A 13,903-nucleotide genomic window follows, 5' to 3' on the forward strand; every position below is an offset into this window, starting at 1 on the left:
CAATTCAAGTCTCCCGCTGCACGGACCTGACGGTGAGCGTCTTCCTCTCTGATTGCGCCGCCCCGCGCCGACGCACACGCCCCTTTTTATACATTAATGTCAGCCACACCTAAACCCAATATGACCTGCCCAAAAATCAGCTTTAGAAATGGAAATACGGAATATTTTTTCAACGAAATAACAACAACTGTTATACAACCCATATAATACATTTACCTTTCAATGTATTTTATCCAGGAAAAACAAACAAACAGTGGTTATGTTACACTGTTATCTCGGAGTTTAATGCCCATTTATAGCACAACACATCTACTTACTGTCTCGGTGAGATGGAACGGAGAGCAGCTTTGGGTAGATAATGTGCCAGCATGACCTCCTGTGCATAGGAGGTCTCTAAACTATTCTCACAGAAGTTTTATTTGCAGCTGCATTTAATTATCAGTATGAAAAACCATGCAAGAAAATTGGATTTCAGGAAAAACCTGGACCTGAGCATCAAAATCTCTTCTAAATGTAACCTAAATATCCTATAAAATGTGTTTCTTTCTTCTAATCATTACACAGACACTGATCCAAAATTTTGATTTTGTGCTGTAAAAGAAAAAGTCTGATGAAAATGATTAGGTGTTGGCAGGGTTTATTGATCATTGATTGGATCTGACAGTATGTCTTTTGTGGGGTGCTGATCATCATTTACCATTTTAACACTTTTTCAGTTTAAGATTTTTTGTCACCCCAAAATGTTTTTGGGATTCTAAATGAGTTTCCTGTTACGTAATATTTCATAATTACCATGTGTTAATATCTACTCACCATGGGGGTGCTTTGTACACTCTTTTCCATATTTTACTCATACTCTGCTGCAAGGAAATGTGATTATGTGACTCCAACTAAATGTAATTAGGTCACAGTCTGTCATACAGAGTTGACTGGCCTAAATGGAGATCAGAGCACTTAATTAAGTTAGTATAAAATTAAACATACAACTTAATTAATTTATTCACAAAATTTGAACATTTTTATATCTCCATAATGTCATAAAATATGCAAGGACTATAGCTGCACAGTACAGAGAATCGGTCATTAACGTGTGAAATATCGACATTTATTTATGTCAATAATAAATTTCTCCTGATGGATGGCGGCTCAGAGCTTGGATGCATATTTTAGTTGTTTAAGTGCTAGAGCTAATAAAGTCCAAGATATTGTTTTAAATGAAAATGATTCAGCAAAATGATGGGCAAAGAAATTCTATGCAAATGTATGTTACATAGCATTGAAATGTTTTAAATGGCGACTCGCGCTTACAAATTTGAGGTACATTTTGCTGAAGCATTTTTAGTAAATCACCAAAAATAAGACACACTGACATTGCTTTTTTCTGTCATTCAGTGCTCATCTTCTTTCTCAACATTTTTAGCCAAAACCTAAATAACACTGAAAAGAATTTCCTCCCCCTCTCCTTTGCTTTTTCTCTTCAGGGTAACTCTTTACTTAAGAATAAATGAGAGTTGCGTCTTCTTTTGTTTTCCCCTGCTGCATCTGCGGAGACAATAGTGCACGGCAAAATGAAAATACTGCTCCCTTCTCTAATCACAAATGAATTGAAATCCTGCTGGCAGACTTTATTATCATACGGCTCAGTGGCAGTTTATTCATCTCGTGCTTTGGCATGTGGGAGAGGAAGCGGAGCGGGAGTTGGAACGCGCGGTTAAAAATTTCCCTTTTCGTGTAATGGCTCGCAGGGACAGGACTAAAGCCTTTATCTAGTTAAATGACCACATTTTCAATTGTTGCTGCTGTAATCATATTTGCAGACACAGTGAGTCTCTGTGTGTGTTTTCAGTCACAGGAGAGAAGCCCCGGGGAAGACTTGTGTAGAGGAATTTCTCTTTTTCATCAAGCAAATGGAAACGGACAGAATATGAGACAAAGGAAAGTTGTTGGTTTAGAGAGACAAGAGAGAAGGGGGATGGAAAACTCTGAGGATGATGAAGCACCAAGATGAGTCCATGTCTGTGTCTCTGTGACTGTGCCTCTGTTTTACTGGCATCAGCTGCAGAAGAGCAGTTAACCAAGTCAGTGAAGCAATTAATGCAGTGGCCGCAGTCTAAGTGTGCAGACATAATTGTTGGTGAAACGCCTGCAACAGCTGGCAGCAGCAAAACGCAACATCTAATGGTAGACCTTGTGAATAGTGAGCAGATGAGACAATTTACAGAAGTAGGAAGATTATCAAGACCTATGTCACTGTGAATCATAACGTTAAAGAACCATTGCTCCTGGGTTTGCGAGCATCATTCATGAGCCAATTATATTTTTGGCAGCTACGGCCTGTAACGTATTTTAATGAGATTTATGTTACAAAGTGACACAAAGCAGTGCTTAAGATTGGAGAATCTTTTGATAGTACAACTATTTAAAGCAGACTTATGTCATAAAACAATATCAAAGTCTGTCTCCTTGTCATGGAAAGTGTATGGTTCAGGTGCAGGATCGCAACTACATATTAATCAGGTGGATGCGAAAGCATAAATCCCCCACCCCCAGACGAAAACACGTTAAAGGTAATGTAATGTTATGTGCGCGAGGTGAAGGAGCGTAAGGGCGCTGAAGTGTAAGCGAAGACATCATCGGCGCGCCGCCCCCTCCAGACGGGGTTTTGACGCCCCCTCTGGTGCAGCGCCCCTATACGTTGCATGCGCTGCATACCCCCTTTTTGCGCCACTGTTCAGGTGCAACATGAGATTGGCCTTTATTAAATAACAAGAAAAAGTCATTGTTTGAAGGAAACGATGAAATGCCACCTGCATAGTTCACGAACACCAATGCTGTGTGCTGGAAAATCAATGCAGCATGTAACCGTGAACACCTGATCCTCACACTGAAACGTGGTGGTGGCAGCATCTGATCTGAGTTGATGGAAAGATGAATGGAGCTGAACAGATCTGTTTTCCATCTGAAGGAAGAATTTCTCTCTGTGTTTCTTTCAGTGCTGAGAGATGGCTCTGCGAGCCAGTGTGAAGTACCAAGGGACAGCCGCTTTCCAGAGTGCCCTGGAAAAGTAGATGTAAGTTCATACATTATAGTGCTTTTTATAAATTTCTGCATCACTGTGCATTGGTCAAACAATGTGGTAGAGACTGGTGATGTCACAACCCAAGTAAAGATGGCGCTCTAGGATATTGTTGTCTTTCTAACTTTCAGTTTTACTTTGTTTTGCCTTTCTCCTGTGTTCTTGGTGTCCTTGTGACCTGATTTGACTTCAATCTGCTTTTGACCGAAGTCATCATACAGGCCATCAATTGTTTAAATTGGTCTGTTTGTGGGCACAGAATAATTTTCTGATTCACACATGTCCACTTTCTCTCTGTCCGTCCTCCAGTGGATGCGTGCTCGGTGGACATCGGACCCTTGCTACGCCTTCTACGGTGTGGATGGTTCAGACTGTTCTTTCCTCATCTACCTGAGTGAAGTGGAGTGGTTCTGCCCCCCACTGCCCTGGAGGAACCACACAAGCACCCCCACTCAGCACACACAGCAGACAAAATCCCCCAAGAGACAAGTAAGGACACCACTCTCAAATAGCTGCCAGACATGTTACTCAGTAATCTGCTACAGAGAGTTTTAAATAAGCTTTAAATGACAAATATATTCAGTTATAAAAACATCCTGTGAAGACTGCCAGATGATGGCTGATGATCAATACATTTACAAGTGATTATGGTCGACCTGCCATATCAGTGTAGCAGCAAACACGGCTGCTATCTAAAAGCTGCACCTGACATTATAGCTTTATGCTGCACAAGAATGACACCGAATACATGATATGTGGCTGGTACTGTTGCTGGGTTTCAGACACGTGACCCAGATGTCGCGCGAAATTCAGATGGAGGTCCAGAGAACGGATTTCTCTGGTTCAAAACAAAGCAAAATTGATCACAATGAGAACCCTAAAGCCCTAATAGGCTGAAAAAGGCGAGGCATCTCGAAAAAATATGCGTATATTTTGGATGTGATGTGTATTACCCCGGTAAAAAAGACTTATCTAATAATCTTGAGGATTTACCAGGCGTCGAGGCGATCAACATAACTAACTACCTGGAGCTGCAGAGTTCATATTATATGGCGAGCCAGAAGAAAGCTTTCAAAAGCCTGGATTATACAATCATTTAGCATCAAGTTGGGTCAACCATTTAGGATCAAAAGAAGCATTAGATGGCTGTCGACTTGTTTCTGCCAGGTGAGTAGAGAGTTGTGCTATTTTAAATAATTAGTCTACGATAACGATGCTATCCTAACAACGAACTAACCCATGTTATTTCTATGAGTTTGGCTCTCATGGTAAATACTTTATTTAGCTTTTGTAAACCCAAATTCATGCTGGAGTTGAATGTTAATGTTGAGTCGCTGTAGGTCGCTGGATTCAGGTCCAATATAGGTCAACGATTAGCTCCGATCTACAGAAACCCACGTGCTTCGTGTCTGGCCAGGAAGCACGTGGGGGAACAGACTGTATGGCTGTGTAGGTTATATTTAATTTATTTAGCTTATTTTTTATTAATTATTTTTAGCATGAAAGTCCCATTGAATAAACATTACATTTTCTGTCCGTGACTCGGCACTGAGCTAGCTGCTAACAACATTAGCACTCTGAGGAGACAACCAAGCTAGGGCGTAAAAATAATATATCTTGCCTTACATATGAATGCTTGTCTTTCTAAGTAACTATCCAATAAAATATCTGAAAATACAATTTAAACGATGCGATCGTTACCTGTTAGACAGTTGGCTCTGCAAACTCTGGCATTGTTAGTTTTCACACCACCAGTTGTTAGCTGTAGATTGGTGATCCACTGTTCTCTTTTATCGGTGGGTTTTTTAAAATGAACTTCCTTGTGACCAACTACCTTCGAAACACGAAAATAACGTTTATCTTTCTCACTATTAGAACGGTTGGAAAAACCGTACAGGACACAGACTTTAGGCATTTTGATGCTGGCCTAACAGAAATAAATGGGCTACATTTAATTTCTGCCCTCCATCTGCATTGGGTGAAGTTGGTGCTACATTATCTGAAACCCAGCAATATTGAATTTTAAACATGTTATTGAAAAGGTCTGCCACTAATAAACAAGAAAACAAACTCTTTCTCCTGACTTTGCAACTTAATCAAATGGAAAACTTACTTTAAAAATAGTTTGGACCACTGAGGAACAGGCCATCTTTGTCCCAGGGAAAATACTTCTGACATCTCTGGTTAAGCAGGTTTAACACAAGAGATGTGACAGAGGTAGCCCATTTTCTGGATGCATCTCTGTGTGATGGCTCTCTGCACTGACTCCAGTCACGGCACCCACCAAACTCAGCAGTTATTCCTGTTTGTGCATTTTTGCATACCACACATTTTCCCTTCCATTTATTTTGTTGGATTCACACTGTGAACAGCCCTTTATTTTTTGGAAATGACATTTTAGGACTGAGCCTCTGTGTGGAGGATGCCCATGACTGTCTGCTGGACAACTGTTAAGTCAGCAGTCTTACTCGCGATTATATAGGCAGTATTAATTATTCTTTTGTTAAAAATTACTTTTTTTAATCATATTGGTAATCACATTTTCTTAAAATCAGAATTTGGGGGGCAGGGATTAGCTGTAAGCAAAGGAAATCAAAACTGTGATACACATCTAGTTTTGCTTTCTGAATTGAACCATTGAAATAAATTGATTTTAATTGTGAAATGTTTTTTTTTTTTAACCTTGCATCTTATGACGACTCTCTTCAGGCTTGTTTTTATTAAAAACTGGAAACTTATAGTGCCTATTGAGAACGATTTCATTGAGGAGTTAAACACAGATATTTCATTATCATACCAACTTAGATAAAGGAAGTTGTAACTTATGCATTGTCACATCCAAAATCCTAAATATCCACATAACCCCTAGAAGCTGCTGTGTTATGTTAAAGCCATTTTCTGCCAGCAAAGTTTGCATATTCCTTGTAATCATCATATCCACACAACCATCTGCTCAAATTTTCTAAGGCCAGCATTTCAGCACAATCTTCCCTAAAAAATAAAACAGGTTGTCTCAGCAGAGAATTTCATCAATGCTAAAAGAAGCTAATTATGTAGTAGCAATCAAACGAGGTTGAGTCCTTTTCCTCTGAAGATGCTCTGGAGTAATAAGAGGATGAGCAGTCTGACCTCACGACTGCGTAACGGTTGACCTTCTTCTGAGCCTGTTTGCTCACTGTTAATTAATACAGGCTGGATCTGCATCATCATCATTATCTCCCCCCCTCTTTTTATTTTCCTCCACATTAACTTTGAGGTCAAAGACCAGATTAGCGCCATCCTTCTACACATATTAACACATAAACACCCAATGTTAGCCAATTGCAAGGTCATATCCATCTATCTCTTTGTTGAAATAAAAGAAAAATCTCATCTCTTGGCTACTAATACAAATGACCTTTTTATTAAAACAACAGAAAGCTCTGCACCTTATTGCTAATTAAAATTATCTCAAACTTTTAAAACAAACTGCTATGGATGTGAACATTGATTTGCCAGACAGTTTATTACATATTAATCCACTTTTGCCTGTACATCTACAGTTGAATCCAAATATTTACATACACCGAATAAAAAAGACACAACATATTTTCTTTCTCACTGGTTAAAGTTAAATCGGACCAAACATTTCTGGTTTTAGTTTAGTTAGAATTATCAAAATTATTTCTGTTTTCTAAATGCCTGAAAACATGACTTTATGATACTGGCCAAATATCTGCAAACTTTTTCAATTTGAGGAAAGCTACAAAAAAAATGTAAAAAATGGCCTTGCCGAGTTTTCTGACATTTAGCAAATTCCTCCTACTTGATATCACCTATTGCTGCAGCCCATCTGCTTTAAGTCAGAAAAGGTTATTTTATCATCTCAAACCAGTCTACACATTCTCCTCTCACATCAATAAGATATTTTCCTCCATTCAGCTCTTTCTCACCATGATATTTCAAACCTTTTCCAATAAAACTCGGAGAGGGTTGTGGGTGGAAATCATAAGAGTTTCTTGCAGTTTCTTGAATTCTAAGACGAGCACGTCTGACCCGTCTATGTTCACCTTTCTTATTTTTGGAATAACATTGGTTTTTTTTAGAGATGTGCCGATCAGGTTTTTTCCTGCCGATTCCAATCACCCATGAGGGCCGATCACTGATACCGATCACATAATTATTATTTTTTTATCATAAACACTACCGGTTACATTATGTGGAAAAAGGAACCATGAATTCACCTTAATGTAGACAAAAACTTGTTTTTAATAACTTTTCCCAAGAAAAAAAACACAACAAGCATTGTGCAAATTGTACTGCTATCAATAATACTATCTTTAACAGACTGAAAACATATGAAGGCTCTGAAGAGGCTAAATAATGCAAAGAGTCAAAATAAAATCTCTCAACATTGCCTAAGAAATTCAAGTATAAAACTTAACATTCAAAGGCAAATACAGGATCCATTACAATAAACAATCCAGAGTTAATGAATGAAACCTTCCTAATAGCATGGCGGCTAGCTGATTACTGCTAGCTCTGATTAGCTGTTTCTGACTGAGTGGAGTAATTATGCAGAGGAGATAGATTATTTTTTAAGAGATTATCTGTCTCATGTTAGGACAACGAAAGTTTTAATACGTATGTAAAATAATTTTTTTTAAGTTAGATGCTGCAGCTTTAAGCAGAGGTTCGGTGTGAGAGTCACTACCAGGTGGAGCAGAAGCGGCGCTCCGTCTGTGAAATATTACTACCTGTAGCGTAGCAGCGGTTCAACAGCGAGAGCAGAACCAGCGTCTTACATTGCAGCTCGAAGACTTAAATAATTTTCCCAGTTATTTGTTTAGCTTTCTGACCGTCATGCTAATCCGGGTGAGTGTTTGTAACTGTGCTCTGCTTTACCTGCCACCTGATCCTCCATATGTCTTTTTTATTGCAGTGAGCCTCGATGTAGCCAAACTCCTCAAGTATGGCATTGTTTTTATACCGTATTAGATTCGTCGTGTTGATGCATTTTGACCTGCTTCACCCCACATGCTTCAATTTTCCACCGCAACACCGAAACGTCCCCATTCACTTTCAGAGCGTTCAAGTTCCACACCGCTTAGGATTTGTTGCTGCGCGTTTGCGCAGTGGGAAGGAAAGAGGAGACCAGCTGCACAGGCAGGATGCGAAATGAGATGCAGGTTATTGGTTTGTGTGATCGACAACAAGAGACCTTGATCGGCGATCACCGATCATACACTTTTTCACGGAAATTGGCCGATTATGATCGGTGGCTGATCGATCGGCACACCTCTAGTTTTGTCTAATCTAATTGCGTAAATGAGTTGAGTTTCTTTAATGTGATTAGCAAGACTAACTGTTTTTGTTATCAAGCAGTCCAATAGGTGTATGTAATAAAGTTTCTTCTGTTTCATTCATTTAGTCAGTCTTCTACATTGTATTGCAACATGAATATATGACGAATAGGATAAAAACTTATCTCAGTGCTGATCAGGTCATTTTTGTCATCATTATTGCGTATTCACCAACGTGTTTTCAAAAGGTTTAGCACAGTGTCAGAGAAGATGAAACCTAGACTCTCCTTTCCACCAGGTGACCCGGATAGCTGCATAGTGGATTACAGTACTCTTGGGTATGGGACTGTGCCATGGTTCTGTTCTGCAGAGAGAAATCTTGACTGTTTATAGCTTTAGTTAAAAATGCATGGGATTGCGTTGAGACATATCTCCATATTTTTCAGTGACAGGGGAAACTAAAGCTGCCAAGTGAGCAAGGTCACATTCTCCCTTGAAATAATTCTCTAATGTTTGGTGGAAAGCGACTGCCTGTCTCTGCTGAAATGACAAGCATGTGGCCAAATGGTTCATGCTTTATGGAATTGTCATTGTATAAAGGAAGATTTACCTTGAAAGACCAGAATAACTATTATTTTCACTGCTTTTTTGGCTGAGAACTCAGCACTTCACAGATGAAAAGTACAATATTTCCAGCTTCTGTGGCGCTTCCAGCATTTGTAGCCTAACTTTTACCACTCCTGCCTCATTTATCGTTTCATTTAATCTAATTTGCATCATTTTCTCAGGCTGCCTTCCGCACAGACCTTTCTGTTCTGCTGGATCAGGTCGGCGGTGGAAAAGAGTCTCTGAGCTTCATGAAGCGCAGAATCCGACGGCTCGCACAGCAGTGGGCAACGGCTGCAAACCGTCTGGGTGCCAAACTTGGACAACGTTGGAGGGACCAGAAGAAGGTGAGACACTAGATAAAGTCCAGTGCGCTGGGATTGATCACACTGCACACTCCTGGATCTCCCATGTTAATTTCTGTCAACTCATTAATTCTACAGTAACCAGGCTTAGCTTAGCTGACCCAAATCCTCTCATGCAGTTTTCACAGCGAGGCTGTGGATCCTTTCACAAGAAACTTCAAGACATTATTGTGTCGCTTTTTTGCCGTACATGTGTTTCATAGCAGAGAGGGAGTTAGACATCAGTCCACCTCTTGCACGCCCCCAACTCGCCAAGCGAGGTTTTTAACACGCCCACATCGGCTGGCTTCTTTACAGGTCAAACACCAATCCAGTGATGACTTATAGTCTATATGACCAACCAGCTAAAAATATTAGCAACACTCAAAATCCTTTCAGACATGTGATGTAGGAAGGTGAGTTATACAATTTGAATTTGAAGCATACGCTTGCTCAATACCTGGATAACTACACTTACTTTGTCCGCCATTGTTTTGAAAAAAAGAAATGGCATAGGGAGAGTCGGGACACAGATTTTATGCGTGCTGCTGCCCCACCAGCTTGTTTTTTGAAAACCATAAATATGTGGGATATTGCCAATTTAACTCGTGTTTTTGAGTTGCCAGAGGGAGGTCATACGCGGCTTGTCTTTGCGGGTTTGCGACAGAAATGATTTGTGAAAGAGGCTTACGATTACTGAAGCCAACACCATAGAATTGGACGTGGAGAGAGATGGTAATGCCGCTTCACCATTACACTGAGGTATGTGTTATTCACAGCAACTGGAATTACACAGTATAGCCTCTGTTATGTTGGCACCACAAACATTCATGTGTCAAATAAACAGGCAGAGTCCTGGTGTTCTGTCTGAGTCTTCCTTTAGTTATTTCAATAGTAACAATAGTGGTTATTGTCCTTCTGATTAAAATCTTTGCTACAGTACATTGCACTGCAATGGGATCTGACGATGCTAAAACGTGGAAGTGTTTCTTGCTGAGGGATTGTCTGCTTTGAAAAGTTTAATCCAGTTGCTATCAGCCTGGCTTTGTTTGGTAAAATTAAGTTTGCAAGTATACAGCATTGTGATACCCACTAGAAAAATCTGGACTGGTTTTATACTAAAAACACAAAAATCACAGCAAATCATCTTGGATAGAGACAGTTGTCGTAATTTCTGAATGCTAAAACCTGGACATAAATATTTTTAATTTAATTATAGACTACTACTAACTCTTATTTTGAGGTAATGGTTCATAAATAGAATAAAAGCATATTACTCCATCAGGATCAGGTCAGGATCAGGTCAGTCAAGCGTTGGATCAAGCCGTTGATGTACCGGTGCGTTCAGTTTACAGCTATGAGAATGAGAAGAGGAGCTGCTGCCTCATATCAAAACAAGTCGGCTGAAGTTGTTTGAGCGTTTGAAGGAGGCGTGGAGACTCCAGGACTGATCCAGAATTTGCTGGAAGGATTATAGTGTATATTCTTCCTGGCTTGAGAACAAATTGGGATTACCCAGAGGAGCTGGAGAGCATCACTGGGCAGAGGCACATCAAGTATCCCTGTTACCTCCATGACCCAGTTCCAGATAAACAGAAGGCTGGGGATTATACATCAAAACATGATTGGATAGAAAAAGAAGTCAAAAAAAGTATCAAGAAGTTGGGAAATCTTAGGTAATTTAATAGTTTTTTTTTTAAGTTTGTTGTATGCTATTAGTTAGTTAGTTTGCTGCAGTACCTCATTGGAAAACTAGCTAGACAAAACTAGACAAAACTAGACAAAACTAACTTTCATTCCAGTTACTGTTGTGCTGTATCTCTTCTGAACGGACTTGTCTTCTCCCTGCTGGTAGCTATTTATGTCAAAGACACGGTGTGAGAGCAAGAAATATAGTCCGTGTGAGAATAAATCTAAGAAGAAACCGAAGCGGGCGGTTTCTTCTTAGGTAGAATGATGATGAATGACTGGGATTATGACGTGATCCCAAGCATGTGCCAGTGCTACAGGGAAAAGAATGAGACAAGAAAGGCAGTACAACAGAGGGACGGATGGCGCTGTAGAATATGGATTAGGAGAGGATTGATGAGGGGCGAGAAGGGACTCATATGCTGCTGTGATGAGAAAGAAGCCGGTCCTGGGAGACTGTGTGGCTTCTCCCGTTAAGAATAGGCTTAAAATATACAGTTAAAAGAAGAATTTACCATTTTACTTTACCAAGTGACTGATCTGTCTCTGTTTTAATTCTCACTCAGGAAATTCATAATATTTTAGCTGAGATTTTTATTGATAAATCACTACAATACAAGAGCACACAATGAGCACAATGTCTGCTCTTCATGCCCCATCCTAAAATAAGTTGATATGGTTGGAATAACCTTCAGCGATCATAAGGATATTCTTGGTTCCAACAATGCACTGAGAGGATTTAGTTACTTGAATTTAGCTGATTACGTTCTATAAAGTGCTGCTGGTGCTTTCGCAACAAAAGATTTTCAGATTTTCGGTTTGCTTTCACTGTGGCATATGTGACTTGTGTTTGCCATGAAGTAATTAGAGATCTCAGCAAGCAACACATCACGGCCCCGTGCCATACCAGCTTTATTTATACAGCACTTTAAACACCCACATGATTCAACAATGAGAAGGAGACCGGGCAAAAATTGTATCCATGGAGACTTCAGACTAAAATCAGCAGAAAGGCTTTGTCATACGTTTGCCAAAATACATCTTGATAATCTTGAAGTCTTTTAGGAAAATATTCTGTGGACTGACGAGACAAAAGTTGAAGTCTTAAGAAGGTGGAAGCACTGTTAAATCTGGTTTAACACTACAGCAGCATTTCAGAAAAATAATATCAGACATAGTGCAGCATATGATGGTTTGGAGTTTCTTTGCTGCTGTAGTAGCTGGACAGCTAATCAATGGAGCCATGAATCCTAATCTATAGCAGAAAATCCTGAAGGATAATGTTTAGACTATTAGCTTGTAACCTTAAGCTCAAGGGCCAAAGCAGACCAGACAACAGCTCCATTTTCTAAATTGTTCAAAAATAGGTTAAAGTCCAACTCGAGTTAATTTGAGATGCTTTGGTGCGACTTTATGGTCATGACTGGAAACCTTCCTAAGTTTAACCAACTCTACAAAAATGAGTGAGACAAAATTAGGGCAGCACAATATATTATCAGAATGTCAGTGTGTGCAATACTCAAGCTGAAAATCACAATTTGAAGTGGAAAAACTGTTGGCTAATATTTCAAATGTTATGATCTTGAATTTTATATGCTAATGTGATATTTACTCACATAGACAGACACTCAGAAGATGCTCACACCAGACTGATCTCCAATGGTAGGAAGGAGAGATGACAGGGGAAAGAAGAAAAGAGACATACGTCACAACTCATACCACCATCGCTAATTTTACCATTTATTACATGACTTTCTGATATTGCACAACCGTAGCCACAATATTAAAGACTCATTTCCAGGTATCACAGACAAGTAATTGTTACTAATTGTTTGTGCAAAGGATAACACAGACATTATCACGTTTAGGGTAACAGGCTGTGAATTTTCACTTAGGAAGTTTGTGTGGAATAATATTTTTTGATAAGCATAGACTTCTAATTGCAACAAAATAACGAAACAGAAGAAATACTGAAGAGCACAACTATTATCCCACCGTACCGCATATATCATAATAATTTGACACTCAAGTTTTTAACTTTAATTAGCTCTGACGAATAAAACATTGATCTATTTTAGGTCCAGCCAGGCTCTTCGACACAATGTCTCCTTCAAATCATAAGTTCTGCATTCTGCTTGAGTATACATTCTTAGCTATTCCAGTGGGGCTTTGTTGACTCTCCCCGTTTGGCTTTCTCTTTGATTCCTGAGCAGAGCGTTTATTCAGAGAGAGAATAAATTAACGAAGCAGAGGCAAAAATGAAGACAAAGAAGATCAGAGGTGAGAGGAAAAGTGCAGGAAATGTGACTATATGTTTGCTGTGTGTGCCTTTGACTTGCTATAAGTACTTCATGGGAAACAAGGAAACATTTAGTTGCTAAATACAGCAGATATTCCCTTTGTGCTATTTTCTATCACAATTGTTGCAAATTTGCTGAGAACACCCATATAATGCATATCCAAATTGTACTGAGAGCTGTTTTACACCCGTTTGTGGAATATTATTTATTATGAAATCTTTTGATCGATAACACAGTTATAAACATTATTTTATAAACAACATTTTCCTTCCTTTGAATAGTGTTCCCGGTAAGTCCTTTAGGGATTTTTTTGGTCATCTTTTTAGTCCCATAGTTTTGTTTTTGTGCTTCTGATCATTTCAGATTCAATAGTTGCCTTTGGTTCATGTTATGTGTTAACAAGTTTCCTCAGTTTGGTTTTGTTTCAGTTACCTGCCTTTCTCTCCCAATTGACCTGTGGCCCTTTGTTTGTTGCTCCCTAAACATGTCGTGGATTTGCTTTGTTTGCATATTGTTTGTGTGTGTGTGTGTGTGTGTGTGTGTGTGTGTGTGTGTGTGTGTGTGTGTGTGTGTGTGTGTGTGTGTGTGTGTGTGTGTGTGTGTGTG

The 13,903-nt window shown here is 39.4% G+C and overlaps 1 protein-coding gene across 2 annotated transcripts in view; it reads left to right on the forward strand.

Annotated features, from left to right (window-relative positions):
- The window catches only part of LOC103467751 (alpha-1,6-mannosylglycoprotein 6-beta-N-acetylglucosaminyltransferase B-like), a 123,894-nt gene that overhangs the window by 49,014 nt on the left and 60,977 nt on the right, over positions 1–13,903 (forward strand). For both annotated transcript variants that reach the window (XM_008414418.2, XM_008414426.2), the window contains exons 5-7: positions 2,994–3,070; positions 3,386–3,565; positions 9,147–9,311. In XM_008414418.2, the coding sequence (XP_008412640.1) occupies positions 2,994–3,070; positions 3,386–3,565; positions 9,147–9,311 (422 nt within the window). The remainder of the gene's footprint in view (positions 1–2,993; positions 3,071–3,385; positions 3,566–9,146; positions 9,312–13,903) is intronic.

The sequence above is a fragment of the Poecilia reticulata genome, linkage group LG1 (assembly GCF_000633615.1).
Source record: "Poecilia reticulata strain Guanapo linkage group LG1, Guppy_female_1.0+MT, whole genome shotgun sequence".
Classification (NCBI taxonomy): domain Eukaryota; kingdom Metazoa; phylum Chordata; class Actinopteri; order Cyprinodontiformes; family Poeciliidae; genus Poecilia; species Poecilia reticulata.